We start from the raw sequence: 20290 nt of genomic DNA, 5'->3' as shown, positions 1-20290 counted from the left end.
CTCCCACTCTCCAAGAACGCTACGCACTTTAAGAGAGGCCCCTCCCTTGGAAAATTCACATTTTATCAAAATAAATTTGGCAACGTTTGAAAGTTCATACGGCGTTTTTCCTTAACATGGCCGTGCGCAGAGTAGGCACTCCTCATTGTTCGGTAGACAGGTTGAGTTACGGCGTACTCGCTCCATCCTCGGAGCCGCAGGGATGGCGCAAAAAATCAACCTCGCCTCGGTTACGGCATCTCCTAGGAATTCTACGGCACGTGTTGAGGATAAATGCGGGCTTAATCTGCATCTTGTCACGAGAATGTAAACGCAAGAAAATAATATTTAATGTCAGCAATATGTCAGTCGCGCACGTCGCAGAATCGGGTTTTGGTGGCTGACCCTTTCGCAGATTACGAAAAAAAATCAACATCTGTCACTGACCCACACAATAATGGGTCCGTTGCGCACGAGAGATACGAGTACAACCAAGTAAGTAAATTTTGAGATGGAATAAGTAATCAGAAATGTCTCAATTCTACTCCTCAACGCAAAAGACCGACATTCGGCAGAGTGCAACAGGCTTGGAGTTTTGTGATTAGCGATTAATTTTAGTTGAAATCATTAATTTCTCAATGTTTTCAAATACTGCTATTATGCTCCCTGTCCCTCAAGCCCACCAGTTGCAGAATGCAATCTAATTATCTGTTTTTATTGAAAAACAACTTCTGATGGCAAGTAAAAAAATAAGACTATATCTTTAAATAAACTTACATTAAATAAAAATAAAAGCAGAAAGTTGAACTCAAACCACTAGCATCTCATTCTTCCAAAACTCACCCTGTTATTTTTCGATTCAACTGGAAAAAATGTTGCATCCCCGAATTTTTTTCCCCCGTTTATATAGGGGTACCTCCTCCCGAGTACGGATCTCCCTTACTACCTCTTTTTCCCGAGAGAATTCGCGAAAATGCACCAACTTCGAATGCGTTGGTGCATACACGCTGACGCGAGATTCAGGATTCAGAAGAGTTGCGAATGTTTGTTTCGTTACGTCTCACTGCTCACATGCCCGCAGTCTCTTACTTTCAGTATGCGCACTCCCGTTTGCACAATTCACCTAACGTTGGCGGAACTATCTCATTTGATCCCAATTTGCACCTGCAAATGCCTCTCACCTCTTGCCAAGTTTCAAACTGTTTCAAGTGAAGAAATCCAGCAGATTGACTCAGTGTCTACGTCATTCGTTGTAATTCGCTGATCGATAGTTTCAAATAGAGTTTTTCGATTGATTTACTAATCGATTGCTAATATTTCGATCGACTGTTCAATCGATTATTTACTCCGGATCAATCGAATATTAAACACCTACCAGTTCATTCTCTGAAACAAGCACTGAACCTCTGAAAATTTCAACACGAAGCTCAAAGAAGCTGAAATTTTATGGAAAAACAGGATTTGAGGAGGAAATATGGAAAAAATCGCGCCTAAATTTACCAAGTTATCATATGAAATGTGGATTACGCATGATTGATTCTCAGATTCAGCAAAAATGCTGATTTTCACCCGAGAGCTTTGGCGGGCATCCTAAGCTGAAGCGCCTTCAATTTTTAGTTATGCAATCTAGCTTTTCCTGGAACACGAATAGTTGTATCCGAGCGCTAAGTCCTTGCACAGAATGCACTATAGTCATTGAAAATTTCTTCAAGGACCTCTCGCGATTGCATTGCTGGAGTTAAAACCGCTGAAGAGCATAAAGTGAATCGAACCGCTCTGTTCACTTTTCGAGTAGTCCAGTTTATCGAGAGCAAATCAACGAAGCAGCAAAGAATTTAAAATCCTTGGCGTAGAACATTTTTTCTACGAATTCCATTGTTTATGCATGGTAAAAAGCTTTTTGTAAGAATAACTCATTGCACGGACCTAATCATCGCGAAAGCTGAGCTGCGGCATTCCAAAACCAGTTTTTAAGCGATGAGCCGAGCTTGGCGCCGGTTGTGGTCAGGCCGTCTGGTTATAAAAACATTATTCCAATACAAAGTTCGTCGAAATTCCTCTGCGCAATCGGTTTGTAAGTGAAGAAAAGGAAATAAAGACGGCTCTCAACATTGAAGTCAGAGGAGAGACGCAATGTAGGGCAATGTTGCAAATACTCTAGAATCTTGATTCGCTCGGATTTTGAAAGCTTTCATTTATACTGAGTACAAAGGCGGACTAGCTTAAACTCAGTTTCGCCATGAGATCATTCACCACGAATATGAATTTATAGTCTATAGAAAATATCGAGAGACAAATTATGAATGAAATCAACAACAGTTTTCTGCAAAAATATGATGTAGAACACGTTTAAAATATTGAACATGACTATAAGCCACGTCATTTGATGTAATTGAAGTTGAAGTCTTGTTTAGGCTAATAATTTTAATTTCCCTCTTACCAGTCTACTTTTATTTGCAGATATGTTTTTTGTTATAATAGTCTTTGGCAGATAAATAAAGTTACATACTAGTAATTTTATCAAAATTTCTGTATTCAATATCTGCTCTCGAAACAGGCGGAGAAATGTTGTCAAGATAAAGAAAAAACCAAAAACCACGCTATTTCTTTGTAGGTTCTTTGGTACCAACAGGGAATGATATTTTACAAGTGAATAAACTAGTCCTTAATCAAGTCAGATTTAAAGATGTATTATATTGGGATTGACAGAAATTAAAATGATGAGAATGACGTGGAAAAAGAAAAAAAAAAAACATTTCGACTTGAAGTAAGAGTGAGACAGCTGCGCTCACCGAAAAAAAGTAAAATACATTGGAATTCTGCCGACTTATTTAAGTTACTGTGCAATTTTTTTTCCTCCACAAATTCAGATTTGTTAACAGTCATTGATTTAGGGAGAAACGATTGTTAATTTAAAAGGTGAAAAGATCCCAATCTGTGTGTTTGTCAAGGGTTTTTTTTAAATTTATTTATTGTTGTTGTTGTTGGTGGTGTTTTCTTTTTCTTTTTTTTTTGCGGTGGAAGTCGTTCAATCGCAGTCTTATTGCAGTGAATTTTGTTCGTTCCTGACCGATCAAATCTTACTCATGTATTGTAATGCGTGAACACGCGGGATTCAATTAGAGGACAAACAAAATTGCAAGAAGAATTAGACACAGTTATGCTAAAATTAACAATAAATTTAAGCAAAAGGAACCATGCACATAGGATTTGGATGGGTGCATCATGTTTCCTTTTGGTTGCTATTATTTTAAATATTTGTTTACAGCCTTAATAATCCGAATTACGTTCGGAATACCGAGGATGCGGCCCACTCAGTATCTGCAGCTCATGAACATAATATGCTCTTCATTTTATTCTTTTGTCCAAAAAATGAAAAGATTTGGTAACACCGCTGTACATTTAGCAATCGGCATCGTTAAGGAATGTAAAAAGCTCTTTTTTTATGGCTTCTAAGAGTGCTTGTGCTCGCTAAGGATTAAGCTGTGGTTTCTCCAGCAACGCAAAGAATCTAACACATAGTCATGCTCAAGTCCACCTCACACTTAAATTGACAACATAGCTGAGTATTAAAGGAGGATAAAAATGTATGGAGCCGGGCTTAGTTATTATTTCGTTCTTAACTACTGTAGAACTTACCTCATAATTGTTGTTAGGCAACTATATTTCACTCGCAGTATTTCACGCTCATATTTTGTTATTTTTTCTTTTTTTTTCCTCAAGTAAAAACTTCCTCAAACTTGAGTTATTGGTTGTTGGGGGAACATGTTACAATACATAAAATTTTACGTTGACAGCCTGTTATAGACGATCAGTGGCGTTTTCTGCACACACGCTAAGGATAAACCCTGCTTTCCCGAAGTAACTGAGGAGTGAATTGCTATTTAAATGTCCATATTTATGATCCATTAAAAATACTTTAATAGAAAAACGCAGAACTCATCGGGCTATGACTTTACTGTGGGGAACAATTTGTGTATAGCACGAGAAATAAACCCTCGGATACGCAACTATTGCTGTACAAAGGATGCTCTTCGGCCTACTTCAAAAATTGAAGGCGAAATAGAACTTGCATGTGATTTTTATTGTCAATGGACGCGTTCTGGTCGTTCCAGGTGCCCACTCGCAGCAAATGAAATAATGAGGATGGTTGTCTGGAACGACTTAGGGGTACGCTCCTTGTCCGCTACGCGTCAACCCCTAGATGGTGCTCCGCGCCCACTAAGGGCCGTTTCACGCGTCCTTATAAGTTAAATTTCCAAAAACCGAATAGAACCGGGCCATCTGAAAACCTGTTGGTAGCCGCAAAAATCAAATAGATCGCTCCAGTATTGAACGCGAGAATGAACTATTACAAAAATGAAAATTTAGGTAAAGTCAGAGAGCTTATTACCTACAATGGTGATAGCGTAGTTTAAGTGCGTAACTTGTAAATACAGGGTGATCAAAAAGTCCCGCTCTTCCAGCATCAGGCATCCTCCCTGCAACTTTTAAACAAATTGAGATAGAGACTCGAACTCTTATGAAAGCTCCCAGGTCAAAAGACATGGCTTTTAGAACCCTTAAAACTTTAAGAGGATCACTCTGAAAAAGGGCAAGAACCCTAGGGGTTGTGCGGCACTTTTGAATCACCCTGTATAGTTCTGGATCTGGGGGATACGGATCGTCATTGAAAGTATCAAATGGACGTATTTCTGCCAAACGGAACTATGTGCATTATGACGTAAGCCCTGTTATGCGTATATTCTTATGGGTCTCAGGGCTCATGTCTTAATGCATACAGTTCCGTTTGGCAGAAATACGTCCAAATATGAAAGAGCGCCCTGTTAATTTAGTCGCGGTACGACTAGGATAGGATGGGGGGGGGGGGGGCTGGATGATTCTTTGCTGACCAATTAAATGTGGGTGCTTATCAATAGCTGGTGCCGCGGCCCGGGCATTGGGCCGAAGTGTGGTTATTACCACATTCCCCTGGAATGCCCTTTTCAAGGTCACCAGGAGGATGTTTACGATGGTACCACGGTGAGTCGTGACAAGGCAATCTTGTTACTATTCCGAGTATCTGCTTGGGCCCGCATCGATTTCACCTCTCAGTCTCTGAGGCTTGAGTCTTGACCCCTCCTCTCTGAATATCAACGGAGTCACCACTTACAGAACTTACAGCACGGCGGCGCCGCGGCGCGGCGCCTTGCTTCACTTCAGTTCCAGTTACATAATTTTCTCGCTGTCAAATTTAAATTTTAAATTTTTTTCACCGGCCAGCGATCAAAGTTGGAAGAAAATCAAGGTTCTGTTGCCAAACGAATATTAATACCCTCGAATCGCTCCGGCTCGAGAACGAAAGCTTTTAGGATTACAAAGTGCATTAGTTTCTCAAGAGGACTTACTGGCGCCGCGTGCGTGTTGCGCGTCCACTGCCCACAAGGTTGCCAGGTTTTTGTATTAAAAGTGGATATTTTGCAAGGGTTTAAATGGAGGAAAGTGCTGATTTTAAGCACAATCTGGCGATGCTTTTTTTTATTTATTTTTGTAATTACACATAAAGAATTACTAAGTCCATTTTTAGACCTAACGGGTCTTTACGAATTTTGTCTTAAATGTATTACAATAGAATAGGGGTAAACACCGCTTTATAGATAGGGGTACTTATGATTACCCTGGCGGAAATCATTGGCGACAATGATTACCCTCATCCCTTTTCCAGATGGGAGTCCGCGCAGGTAGAGGATTCACGGGCACTCAGAAATCCAAATTAGATATCTAGAATTTCTGCCTCTTATAATAAGAAATTCTAATCCTCCTCTTGCGATCAGAATTTAGCATAGTATATCACAGCTCCCTGATTACAAAAAAGTTATGAACAATCCTCTCTGCAAACACAACCCAGTTTGACAAATTTGTGTTGCAAACTGCTCTATTCGACATTCATCAGTCATCAATACAGCAAAAATATGCTCAACAATTTGCTAACATATTATTAGTATGCGAAACATATTATTGATTTTCGACTTAAATTATTGCTCCATCAGATTACACTATTTGAGCTAGAGGTGCAAGGTTTATAATATGCTGATGGATACCGTTGAAAAATGTATATCCCTATTCTAAAGTTTCTAGAGCTTTCAATTTATTATTATTCTTTTTTTTAAAAAAAAAACCTGACCATATTATCTCCTTAAAATTTACTATGCATATTCATGGTGTGAAAAAAATCGCGGAAAATTTCAAGAGGATAAGATTTTTAGTTTTCTCTGAAAAGAAGAAATCATGCGATGAGATTTGCAACGCCGCATCTGGCTCTACGCATATTTTGACTTACGCCATCGATATTGTCTCCACGCGACAGATTATCAAAGATCAGTTTTGATCTCCAGCAAAGGTGACTAACAGCTTAAGAGGCTAAAAGTAAGGTTTCTCTAGAAAAAATGAAGATTAAATACATTTGAGAGTATCATACGGGGCTAGAATGGTGTTACCCCAAAAATAGTTATGAAGATCATCTTTGCATTAAAATAACTGATATTTAGCTTTTGACTTGTTTTTTGCCGTGCTAGGAAGAATCGCCGTATGAATATTCGAGAGTTGCCAAATTTCCTCCTCAAAAATTTTAATTGTTGAGGAGTTATGAATATTTGTTACTGACATTTTCAGAAACTTTAGCTTTAGTTGTGAGCAATTTCATTTGAAAAATTGGAGAAGAGATGTATTCATAAGTTTATCAGTAATTTGTTAATCAGTTAATCAGAAATGCGGCAACATTTGAAGGCTCATGTGGCATTTTTCTTTAGCGCGGCAGCTTAGCGCACTCTGTTTGTAACGCAAATCTTATTCCACATTCGACGAACTTATTTGGCAAATAAGATGCTCAACACAACATTCTTCTGTCATGAAGAGTCAAATGCGCTAGTTGTAGACGTGTCTCGACGTTTAATCTTGAAGATTGGTATAAAAAGTAATATGATCCCTCCAAACCATAGACTTTATATCACAGATACCCCCGCAGTCCTAATTCCAGCAACGGGCTGAGGTAAAGGGCAATCCCAGAGATGAAACTAAATATCCTTCAAGCCTGATGATGAGTGATGAATGCCCGATTAAGCAGTCTGCAAAGCAAGTTTGTCATACCAGGCCAGGCCTTGTTCGCGAAACAGATTGCGCAACATCTGATCATGCCATTCGGCGAAACTTATACATTTAGTTTGAGGAAATAACTTTAAAGAACATAAACTTTTAAGGGTCTTTAAAAGATATACCAGGGGGCACGCGGTGCGGCCCCTGGCCGCTACGTAGTCCACTGCTCAGAGAGAGTGCTTCGTGCCCTCCAAGGCTCGCGAAGTGATCTTACGTAAGTTAATCTAAATAGAACGGGCTCAGCTTGAGATGTTTTCCTATTGGTAGCTCTAAAACTCATGAACGTAGGTCCGGTAAATCTTCAGAACAAATTCCGACAAAAAATGAACATATGCCTTGTTTGGATGGAAGAATACACAGTTTTATCACATGACTGCTGATTCATATTTTTCTCGCGGGTTTAGTCCAGGCGCCTGGTAAGTCTACCTGGAATTTTGGGTACACAGCGATTTTTTTGGCTTACTTTATGTTTTTTGGGTCGCTGAATCCGAATCTGAAGTTTCCGCACGCGTATCTGGTGAGCATTTTCCGCTTTTTTGAAAAAATGGCCTAAAAAGGCCTTTTTTTGCGGTTTTTTTGATATAGCGGCTACGGATGAGGAAAAGTCCCGGATTTAGCTAATGTTTTGAATAGCTGACATAATTTGGAAGAAAATGGTGTATACATATGTTAGGTTTGCTTAAAAATTGAGGAAGATACAGCATCGTGAACATCGCGCCTATTCACGTTTTCGCGGCGCACCCGTCAACGCGCGATCCGGCTCGCCGCGGTCAGCCAAGTTCCGAAGCGTTCTAAAGTTCCGAAATCCGAGGTTCCTCAATTTTTGAGCAAACCTAGCATATTCATATACCATTTTCTTCCAAATTTTGTCAGCTATTCAAAACATTAGCTAAATCCGGGACTTTTCCTCATCCGTAGCCGCTATATCAAAAAAACCGCAAAAAAGGCCTTTTTAGGCCATTTTTTCAAAATAGCGGAAAATGCTCACCAGATACGCGTGCGGAAACTTCAGATTCGGATTCAGCGACCCAAAAAACATAAAGTAAGCCAAAAAAATCGCTGTGTACCCAAAATTCCAGGTAGCCTCATTTTTAGCTACCAGGCGCCTGGACTAGTTGCCATTTGTCACTCTACTACTTAAACCACTCCTGTTCATTGCAACCACCCGTTTCTACCAATATATCGCTCTATTTTCTCTTTGCCTCCTTTGTTTATAGCCTATAGCTTTGTCTATCAATATCAATAATCAACCCGCTGGGTTGGGAAATCTGGTCTCAAATTTTAACGGCAAATACACTTATCAATATTTACAACCGTATTCACAAGTTGTCCCTCAAATTGCATTTTTTCCTATGAGGCGTCATATAGTTTATTGTGATACGGAAGACCTCCGGAGATCTCCAATATAGCACCCGCCTCCACCATTAGATCGGTCCATTTTCACTCCGTATTCCTCATCCATTGCTTTGTCCATCGATACCAATAATCAGTCCACTGGTCATTTTAATCTGGCAAGCGACTCTCCTTTTCACTCGACAGAAACTTGCAGCAAATCATTGTCATGGACAGTCACGGACTTCGCGGGACGGAAAATATTATAAATTAGTCGTTTTTTCGTTCATCTTTTCGTTCATCACCTTGTCTATCAATTTCAATAATCAGCCCACTCTGGTTATTTTAATCAGGCAACCCAACCTCCTCAGCACCCGCCTCTGCCAATAAATCGCTCCATTTTCTCTTTGCCTCCTTTGTCTATCGCTTTGTCAATCAATTCCAATAATCAGCCCACTGGTCATTTTAATCGGGCAAACGACTCTCCCTTTCACTCGAGCAAAAGTTCGCAGCAAACCATTGTCATGGGCAGTCACGGACTCGGCGGGATGGAAGAGAATATAAATCAGTCTATTGATAGCGTCAATGGGACGTGCAAGTGCGTAGAGATGGAAAGGAACCGCGACGACGGCGACGGAGGGGGCGTCGCGGCGCGGGCGAAGGTCAAGGCCCGACGCCGGCACCGCGGCTGCCTCTGACGAATAGAGGAAGTGATCCGACGGAACGGAACGGGAGTCAGGCCGGAACCAGTCGAGTCGCACTCGAGCAGCCCTAACGCCACCACAGCTGATCGAACGGCCAAGTGAGAACGCCTCGGGTGTCTTGCCAAGATCAACAGCTTCGCCGTGCGCAGCCGCAGTCAACGTCAGCTCAACGTCAGCATCGGCGTCAGCCTTGCCATAGACCGTGAACTCGGAGCGGGGAGCCGGGGCAGGGCTCGGACCGGAACTCGAACTCCGTCCAACGCCTCGTGGTTCGGCCCGGGATGAAGTCACTTCCTAATTTCCCTTTCGTCCTCAGCCTCGTTCCGAGATCGACCATTCCCTGGATGGCGTCCACTATGCCCAGAAAGAGGGGAGTATGTCTGGTAATCTACTTTCTACGAGGAAGACCCTTGAGTTGGACTACATTTCGCTATAGGGAACTATGTTTCGACGGCGTAAGTCCGCAATCACATATCTCGTTTGCGGTGTCTGAAAATCTCCGCCTTTTGTTATTTTTTTAAAGGAGAACAAATTGACATCATTCCTTGAAGTTTTTGTGGAATTTTTTTCGCACAGAGAAGAAAATGTTGACGAGAATGAAAAATGACAGGAAGTTTGCGACGTCACAAACCGAGTTAAATGATTGCCGTCGATTTTCTGGCTTATCCACAAAAACACCTATCTGGGCAGGGAAAGTAATGAACAGTCTGAGTTTAAGAGGAGCATAGAAAATCGAGACAAAAATTCACAAAAAGGGTTCAATTGGATTACATTTTGCATTAAAGGAACCACTGTTTTTGGGTCATCTATAAAAGCACTTGTCTGCATAGGTACCGTCAAAGTGAGAGGCGAGATAGTAGAAGAGAGGGTAAAGTACAGAACTAAAGAGAGAGTAGGGGGAACGACAAAAAAGAGAGAAAGAAGGAGAAGAATGTTCTCCTTTAAAAAATTTAAACAGGAGTGGAAATTGTCAAGCACCGCAAACTAGATACGTGGTTACGGACAAACACAGTCGATGTGTTATCTCATCAAAATTTCACAAGGAACACGATTTGTATGGTCAACAAAAGTTACTGAGAGTAACTCCTATTGAGGATATTAACGTTTTTCGGTGCATAAGTACGAACTTTGCGATCTTTGAAGAAAACAAATATATACCTTAGTTAAATCGCACATTGAACGTTATAACTCATACCGTGACAGTCTCTGCGATTTGAAAATATGAAAATCTCAATCTCGACGCCTCTGCTCAGCTGAACGTGATTGAGAAAGTTTGTAGAACCGCAATATAGTGCGCAATTTGATTCACCTTTTTCCCCTTGTCTCTGTTGTGAGCAGTTGATTGAAATTTTTTGTAATGAATGCTGAATAAAAATCTTATCTTGGTTCGGAGTCAATATCAATTCATTTCGTCGCGCGAAATGCGTGAAACTTTAGAAGAGGAATCATGTATCAGAATGCTTAAATTCGTACTTTATCCGGTGGTCCATTGCTCCTTTAAACCCTGATGAAAGTAGAGGACTTTTCGGAGACTTAAACGCGCGTATAAGAAAAGAAGAGCTCATCGGTCGCCATTTAAACCGCGAAATATTTTGGCCTTGCAATTTTTTTGCAATGTTCTGGAGAAAAATGCCTTAAATTTTTCGTTTTCTCGTTTTTAGAAAAATACCCAGTTGTCCACTTTTATATTTCAATACATTTTGAACGTACGATGTTTCATGAGCAACTCATTGGAAACCGATCGTTAGATCAATCTATATAATCGCAAAGCTGCTACGCCACTGGCATACAAGAACTGCATTGAAGGCGTTGAGACCGCCAGTGCAGAATAATATCGGTGGATTGTCATGTAAATTGGGACCAATGAACTTGGGAACCGCGGAGCATTCTACCTCGCGGAGGTAAAACCACCTAACTTCAATGAATATCCTAAAGGATATAAGCGGTTGTTGCGTGGCAGGGCAGCATTGTCAAGGCCCGACACATACCGCGGAGTTCTGTCATTATATTCCGGCTCCGGTTCATTTGACGACGATGAGCTCATAGCAGAGACATGAACGCCATACGCCATGGTTGCCATGTTATGCGATTACATGTGCCTTTTTGCTCCACGTTTTTCGAGTAAAATGCTGATTTTTCAACCTGATCCGGCGACAAAACACGCGGATGTGGACGTGACGTGGACGTGGGCACAAGAGCCACATTTGCATAATGTCTCTCTGTCCGCGACCTATGATGTTGTGCTATGAAAAAACGCAGTATGAACATTCAAACGTTGCCACGTTTCCCCGATGAAATATTAATTTTATAGAATAGTTATGAGTATTTCTCCTCGAAATTCTCTGGGACTTCAGATTAAATCGCGAAGAAAATTTTTTGAAAAATTGAAGGGGAAATATCTGCAAGTTTCCCTAAAATCCAGATTTGTATTGAGAAGAATTTGGCAACGTCTGAAGGTTCTTACGGCGCTCTTGTGTAAAATGGCAATATATGACCTTGCACCTCATCAGCTATTTTTGTTATCATTCCTGACCGTCATTGTCGTTCCAATATAACACACTCCACTCCGACGAAACAAAACAGTCTGGACGACGCTGCTTCTTGTATAACTATTTACACGCCCCCATGCTGCCGTGTTAAAGAAAAGCGCCGTATAAACCTTCAGGCGTTGTCAAATTTTCTTTGATAAAATGCGAATACCTAGTAAATTTAAGAATATTTTCCTCCCGATTTTATCAGATGATTTGGTTCGAAATTTTACCTAAAGATTCTGATTTAAAGGAAAAATATATTCATAACTTTCCGAGAAAATAAACATTTTATCGAAGGAAATTTGGCAACTCTCGAATTTTCATACGTCGTTCTTCCTTAGCACGGCAGAACAGTACTCTGTCGAAAGGTGATTTTTGAAAATTTGATGGTTTTGGTTTTCTTCATATAACCTGTTAAATTTTATTTTAGCTCATGCAAACAATTTTGATCTGTTCTAGTGGCAAGATGCGGATCAAACTGGCACGTGGGCGAAATTGATATAGAAAGTTCTTATCGAGCTTTCTCTACGGAACTGATTTCCGCCAAACTTGGGGCCTACATAGGCTTAGGACATGTCAACATTACTCTGAAAGGCAAGTACCTCTTCCCACACTTTGTCAGTCGTCTCACGAACTAAAAGCGACGCAACAAATCACTGGTAAAAAAAACCTCTTGGACCAATGCCGCATTGCATTGATTTAAGAGTGCAGTTTCTTGTCGCCGGATTTAAGAGTCTTGAACTCTTGTTTCAAGCGAATTTTGCATTGATTCAAGCGGATTTTGCATTGAAACAAGAGTCCAGACTCTTAAATCCGGCGACAAGAAACTGCACTCTTGAACCAAGAGGTTTTTTTTTTACCAGTGCGGATATAACAATTATACAAATGATTTTAGTGTCTTACCTCGAGATGAAACATTTTCTATTAAAGATAAAAATATATGAGGATAACGTTGTAATGGACCACAAGGCAGATTAAAACTTGAACTGTATTTTGCGAACCATTACCAAATGAATTTGCTCGGTTGTTTTTCTTATCCTTGCGTTAAAGTCACCAAGGATATATTACAGTGGCAAACGAATCTACTGCGAGCAAGTGTTATAGGACATTAACATTCTTTTCTTGATGCCGAGCCACTAGAAGTTTTCATGAAAATAAGAAAATCAACCCCCTTCGAATGGTTATGTAACAACACGTATCTCAAATTGCGACGTTGCAAATTGTCTTTTATTGGTTACTTTTTAATGGAAAATTCATACATTCTGATATTACGTAAAGGATTCTGGCCGGATTTTGAATTTTTCTTTCTTATTCCGCCCAGGTAAGACATCTCTAAGACTGTACCTCCCCCCCCCGTTTTGAATCATGTAAGATTGGCTCAACCCTCCTCCCCCTAATAATTAAGGAAATGACGAAGGAAGTCTGAAAAATTGACGTATTTCTATCAAACAGAACTAAGCGCCAATTCGAGTTCCTTTTGAGGAATTTAGAATCCCGGATAACGCGTTCTGTCAAACGGACCTAAGCGCCATGGAAAAGCATTGCCAGTATAGGACGGAATAAGCCGGACGCCCGATTCCGCCGCCAATCCAAGCTCCCCTGTGTACCTTTCTCACCATATGGCGCTTAGGTCCGTTTGATAGAAATACGTCCAAATATTATTCTTCTTGGATTGTTATCTCCATTTTGTATTCTTAAAGCAAGAGGCTTACGTAAGACTGGGCTTGACTCTCCTTTCCTCTCCCGTAAGACCCCAGAAGAGAAGTTAAACCCCTCTTTTCTCCTAAGGTAGCTTACGTGATTCTTGAACAGCCCGATACCGCGTATTACTCTGTATAAATAAGACAGCATCAATGATCCTCAGAGGTGCAGAAAGATCTTCAATGATCATCAGGTGGCGTCGCATGATTGTGATACTGTCCATCCTTGTTTCTTTAGCTCCAATCTAGTTAAAATCCAGTGGCACGTATGGGATGGTGACAGAAGATACTTTCGCATCTGCGAGGATCATTGATGATATTTTATTTTTACGAGGAAATCAAATATTTCCTTCTTATGTGAAACAAATTTTGATAAATTGCAAGCGGCAAGTATTTTTTTTCTCGTTTCAAGAAACAAAAATAGGAAAAAACCCTCTAGATGTTGCGATCAACTGAAGAGCTTTCAGAGTTAAGCCATTAGTATTCTTAAAAGTCTGTTCTTGCTTAAATGCCGTTCAGCGGATGAAGCTGTTCAGGAACAGTGAAAGACGCACATTATCCGTGCATGGTTTTTGACCTTCGACGAAAATTCCGCCTATGACTCAACTGCACGAGAACCAACTTTCAGGAGAGATCTTGTTAATGCCAGCATAAAGTGCAGAAGTGAAACTTCCGGGTTAAATGTGCTGTCTTTTCTGTCATTAACCAGTTCTACATCACAGTTTATGACCCACGCGAGAGTGCCCTCCAAGGTGAAATTTTTTCATCTGTGCCAGCGAACAGAATTTTCAGGATATTTGAGGTAATCGGACGGAACATTTTTGTCTATGAAATTGAAAGTTGAGTAAATTAAACTTAAGTTCCATTATTGTAATTTCTGTTAAGTCCTAGAAGTCATTTATGAACAAGCATGTGGCGTAAAGTACAAAATGAATCCATCGTAGCCTGATTCCATGTCAAGTTGCGCAATATACCCTGTATCTTAAAGAAACTTGCAATGTTATAAAAACCATAAATTGATACCATAATCGATGAAAACCATACTGATAAAGTCTTACTCGTACATCACCCAGTTTATCGAATTTCGAAAATCACATGTTGAAATGAACAGCTGGTTTCAACATTTTTGTTTATCGTCTGTATATTAATAAAAACATAAGAGAAAAAAAACATTAAGAAACGCGGTCCAAACTGTATGTAACAAGGTGGTAAAAATTTAGAACTCAATACTTTTGATTTTAACTGATTTTGTCTTAATTTTTTGGCCTTGTTTCCTTCAAAAAACAGCGTTGACTCGGCACAATTTTACAACCTAGTTGGATTAATATATATGTATACTCTTATCTCCTGTTTCTTTTTTTACATGTAATTATCTCCCCGTTTGTGATTACACTAGTATACCCAGTTTATTAATAATTTTTGAACTAATTGTATTGTAAGAAGTTATTCCCTTGAATGTTGAATAGAACGTATATTTTAGTGCATTAAAGCCCTCATAGAACAAAAAAATGGATAATGTGCGCCGTATCATTTCTAACAGCCTGGTTTAATTCGTTAACTACGCAGCGACGTTATACTATTTTCTGCAGATTTGGCATCAACGAAATAAATGTAGAAAAAATCACGTTTGCGCTAATGCATATCAAAAATAAAAAAATAGCATATCTCTATTTTCGATTCAAGAGTATTTATCCATAATACGTTACTTAAATATTCAGTGAAAAATTGACCACACGCAAAGCAGTTAATGGAAATGTTTTTGATCTATGTTGTAGCTATCCCGGCGGATAACACGTCAGAGGACATAGATTTCAATGAGAGATTCTCGTGGTATGGCTCTCATGAGATGGGACACAGCTACAGGGAGGCAATTCAGAGGGGGCTTCCTTTCCCCATTCTCACAGTAGCAGAGTACTTCAGTCTTGGGCAGGAGGGCTTCACTTGGGGAGGTCAATATAGAGCTGCAGGCTATTATAGCTCTATCCTGCTCTGGTAAGTAATGCATCATACTTCTTTTTATGCACAAGGTCATTCATTATCATTAATATTCGGCAACAAAGTATACGTTTTTAATATGTATAAATTGTGATGAGTTCTTCAACAGACAAGTGAAATGATCATAAGTATGGCCGACATACCTCTTTTAAATTTTAGTTAGTTCTTCGTGTTTTCTAATGTGATTAAAAATGGTTACTGGATGGAAATTTATAGAAAAACAAATCATCCCCATATACCGGTACATTAAACTGAACGGAATACCTGGAGAGCTCTACACGTATCCTTAATACATAGACTCATACTCGTATTTAAATAGATCATCAGTTATTGAAAAATAGAAAAATAGGTATGTTTATGTATTTATATATATTTTATTATTCCAGGGCTGCTTTTGCGAGCTGGCTTCTCATGAATCTTCTCCTGATAGTGGTCCCGAGATATGGTGCTTACATGATGACTCTAACTGGGTCATTTTTGTTGGTGGCCGCTTTTGTGTATCGCTGCCTCCTTCCTGCCAACCCGCTACAAGTCCGTTTTGAACAAAATAAAATACTTGCTTTCCGCTACGGATGGTGTTTTTGGCTAGTCATTATTGCTGGTTTGTACTCTTCAATTTCAATACGTTACGCACTAAGAAAAATCCACGGCTTATAAACCAGTTAGTGGTCCATTTGTCAATTTTTGACCCACTTTCCACCTTGAGGGTAGTTTTGGTCAAGTGCTGTTCACAAAAAAACTGATTGCAATTCGACGCACGTGTCGTTTAGACAGAGGTGATTTTGCACCAAATAACATAACTCTCTTGAGAAAAAATTTGTGCTTTGATGAGTTGATTCTCTCTATAAAATAAATATCGTTGAAATTGGTAGACAAAGCCATAGACAAAAAAGACAAAAGTGATATGGAGGAATCCTATTGGTGGAGGAGAGTGGATGCAATGGACAAGAGGTATAGATTAACTAACGACAGTCCATGGGAGACCCCATAGTTAGTCTATTAAATTGTCTTCCTCAGTCTATAGGAACCAACCATTTCAACCAATAGGATCGCTCCATACTCCCTATGTCTTCTTTGTCTATCGCTTTGTCTATCAATTTCAACGATCAGCCCGCTGCTTTAGAGGCCTATCTAAAATTTAGTTTCATTTTTGGAATTTTTGTTCTCGATTTCAGGAAGCTTCTGCTCCATCATAGGACTGATCATCTCTATAGGTGACTGGTTGTTCCCGAACAGATTCTCAACGATTCTCGAGGTGGATTATGACACTCCTTACGATAGACATATCATTATCGAGGATAGCAATCACCGAAAGAAGGGAGGAAAAGCCGGACTGGAAGAAGCCCCTGGTCTTGGCAGACGAATTTTAAGGTAAAATTGAGTTTAAAGACGAGATAGTTGTTTTAGTAAGATTCTGAAATCTGAAATCGTCGAGTTTTTTCCTTGATAAAATCCCGATTCCCTATCTCCTTTCTGAAGCGGTGTCTAAGAGGTGCTATCATGCCAGCAAAATGTTCGTCGAAAAAGCTCAACGACGGATTGTATTTTCTATATGTTGATTCCGGTATCGTATGAAACTATTAAAACCATTATACTTTCCTTTTCCATAGGAATAGGAGACGGCATTAAAAGTTTAAAAACTACATTTCATCGAAAAAAACAAATTAAATTGGTGATTTTGATTTTTGTTTCAGTCATTAAAGCTATTGAAGGGTTTAAAGTAATTTTTTAGTCTTTTTGAAAAACATTCTCTGAAGTTTGTTTAAAATAATTTTACGTTAATAACGTATGTTATATAACGTTGTTAATAACGTATATCATCATGATTCTTGAATATTTTTGTTTACGCCTCAAAAGTTTTTTTTAAGTAAAAATATGTCTATCAAAACATCTTAAAGTATCATTATTTCTTATTTTTAAAAACTGAACATAAAAAATACATTTTTTAACATCTAAGAAGGTTTCGCAGAATTAGGGATTCCCATGTTTTTCCCCCAAAATTGCTCAAGTATGTTTTTTACATATTTCCCAATAATGTTTCCCTAAAGATTAGAATGTAACATTTTAAAGCAAAGTTGTTTTTCGGTTGGCTATTAAAAGGATCTCTCTTCAAAACTCTCAATGCAGATGTGGATGGTTTGCTTCAAAGGAGGGTAGATTAGATCGATATGAATTGATCGCAAAATATAAACGTGAATCGATCCACAGATTTATCACTTAATTCATGGAGTTGTCGATGGATTTACGGAGTTCTCGATCGACTCACGGAGCTTTCTATCGTATCACGGGTTTGTCGATTGATTTACGGAGTTGTCGATCGATTGATAGGCTTGTTGGTCAATTCACGGATTTGTCGATCGATTCATGGAGCTGTCGATCGATTCACGAGGTTTTCGATCGATTCACGAAGTTGTCAATCGATTCTCGGTTATCGATCAAATCGTTATCGACCGAATCTCGTGGATCGATTCACGTTTTTATTTTTCGATCAATTCATGTCGATCGAATCCATACCCTCCTGCTCAAACACTTTACATCATTTGTATTCCTCTAAATCCCACTGAGAGCGTGGTCTACGTTGTTTCAGGCGGTTGTCGTCGAAAAAGGACGACGAATCGGAGCAGAGCAACTTGAAACGAGGACTCGACAATCGGGGTTTCGAGATGGACCCGCCGAAATCCCCGTGGAGGTATCCTTTCAATAGGCCGGCAATAACGGGCACAGCCTTCAAAAGGAGCATCTCTCAAGACTCCAACTCTAGCATATCCAGTGTAGCAGTTCCTCATGTCACATTTGCCAGGAGGTCCGACGCTCAGCATCCTCCGGTCCAGAGGACTGACCCACCTCCTTCCTCATCGTTACCAGGGTAATACTTCCTAAGATGCTCTTCCGGCAAGTTGGCAACACGGCTCATACTCCATTTAAATCCATGGTATATATCGAATGTAGGTCAGACAGCCTCCTTATGGATTGCACAAAATACATTGAAATGGAGGAAAAGCAGCGTTGCCAACTTGCAAGAACTTTCAATTTAGTTGCAATTTTTTAATATAAAAAATGCATGATTTTTCTGGAAAATGTGCGAGACATTTTTTTAGAATTTCTCTCAGTTTTTAATTCGGGATTGGATCTATATTATCTGAAAATGTGAAGAGAAAATATACATTAATTTCGTCAATAATCCTTTTCTGCTGACCCTTTTATCATACATGCTGATGAGCTTCCTTGCCCCTTCAAAATGGAGGAATACCTCTACCGATACGTTAGACTCGAATCATGTGTTCACTATATCAACCAGCAATATGTTTTCAAAATATTGCCAAGATTCACAGGTTGCTATTGTTGACGAGGTTATTGCGAGAATGATTTTTTCTTTTTGAAATTTAAACCGCACAGCAAAACAATATGTAATATTACAAATATATTTTCTAACAATTTGTAAAAATTTCCGATAGAATTTAAAAATTATTTTAATCGAATGATTGAACTGATCACTCTTATATCAGACAACGATTTCAATATAGTAAACAATACTTTGAACAAAATTATTTCAACAATTTTAAACATATGGTTAAAAAAGTTGTTGAATTCAGCATGAATTCAGCATCATTTTAGTGTCAGAAAATTGTTGGTTTCACTGGATTGTAGGTACGTATGTCTGATTCCGGAACTCTTATAAAGATATAAAAAAAGTGCAATTTTCTGTCATCCTATAATTTTGTTTTAAAAGAACCAGAAATTATGGTTGGTATGTTGGCAAACTTTCTTGATCGGTAAAGAGAAGTTACAGCCCCATACTCACATCTGTCGCATTCAATTCAACTATTTTATGACCACTCTTCAACAGCACTCATGATCTCTTCATAATCGATCAGTAATACAATTTCCTTTACTGTGTTACAGGCGAAGTAGTCTTCGAAGTAAACCGGTGCAAGAAACTGCCATGTGGTGAAAACCAGATCCAGATTGAATACTACGCATTTTGTAATACATCAAGTAAAATTCGGTTCAGGAAAAAAATGCGGTTGCAGTTTTCGGGTCGTCGACATACTCGTATTGTTTTAGAACCAGGCGAAACTGATTGTGATTTCATTTTACTTTTGTAAATTATGATGTAAAATGCGACTGAGGTATTCTGGTTCATGTTAGTTGGCAGAAATCAATTTGCAGGTGAAAGCTATTGAATCATGACTGATCTGAAGCTAAAATGGAAGGAAACAGAGAGGAGCTGTAGGAAAAGAGGAGAGACGTTAAAGAAATTCTTCCTCAAACGCTTAATTCTTTGCTTACAAATTTGTATCATCCCTATTCACTGTAGCATTTTGGTTTAAAAGCATCCGAACACCTACAACTCCATTAAATGCCGCACCACGAGCTCAGAATACCCCAGTGGAGCCCAAAATCAAATTTTTTTGTAATATTTTATTTTATTCCATAATGGAATCGTTTTTGCGTTAATCAATGTATTCATGTGATTGACTGAAACTTACTGATTGACTAATGTATAGTTGTATATATACATCAGTTTAAATATGTACAGTAGTACATCACAACGCTTTTAACGAGAGAAGAACATTTCTATATAAATAATTACAAAATTTTACGTCGCGAGCTGCTCCTGTAAAAAGATTTATACTTTTAGCGCTCTTTAAGATTAACTTCTGTTCTCCTGTTCATCGCTAAGGATCCATTTTTTTGCAGCTACTTTTTCTCACACTGCTAAGAATCTTGACGTGAAATCTGATAACTTTTCACTCGAAAGTCTATTTTACTCCCGGAAAACCGGAGTGAAATGGAATATTAATGACACTCCAAATTTCACCTCAAGATTTTTAACAGTGAACTGTTAATGCCCAAAACCAACGAAGAAACTTTTGTAGCAAAGATAATTTCAAAACTCTATTTTGTGTATAATTTA

General features: G+C 39.1%; 1 protein-coding gene across 6 annotated transcripts in view; it reads left to right on the top strand.

Annotated features, from left to right (window-relative positions):
* The window catches only part of mol (dual oxidase maturation factor 1 mol), an 87579-nt gene extending 67959 nt beyond the window's left edge, over positions 1-19620 (top strand). For all 6 annotated transcript variants that reach the window (XM_072297521.1, XM_072297519.1, XM_019055434.2 and 3 more), the window contains 6 exons: positions 12137-12271; positions 15153-15369; positions 15759-15973; positions 16548-16743; positions 17960-18238; positions 19276-19620. In XM_072297521.1, the coding sequence (XP_072153622.1) occupies positions 12137-12271; positions 15153-15369; positions 15759-15973; positions 16548-16743; positions 17960-18238; positions 19276-19324 (1091 nt within the window). In that variant the 3' untranslated portion in view covers positions 19325-19620. The remainder of the gene's footprint in view (positions 1-12136; positions 12272-15152; positions 15370-15758; positions 15974-16547; positions 16744-17959; positions 18239-19275) is intronic.
* Positions 19621-20290: the final 670 nt, after the last annotated feature.

Source organism: Bemisia tabaci, chromosome 2 (genome assembly GCF_918797505.1).
Source record: "Bemisia tabaci chromosome 2, PGI_BMITA_v3".
Taxonomy (NCBI): domain Eukaryota; kingdom Metazoa; phylum Arthropoda; class Insecta; order Hemiptera; family Aleyrodidae; genus Bemisia; species Bemisia tabaci.
The sequence above is the reverse complement of the archived record's forward strand: the minus strand, read 5'-3'. Positions and strand labels throughout refer to the sequence as shown.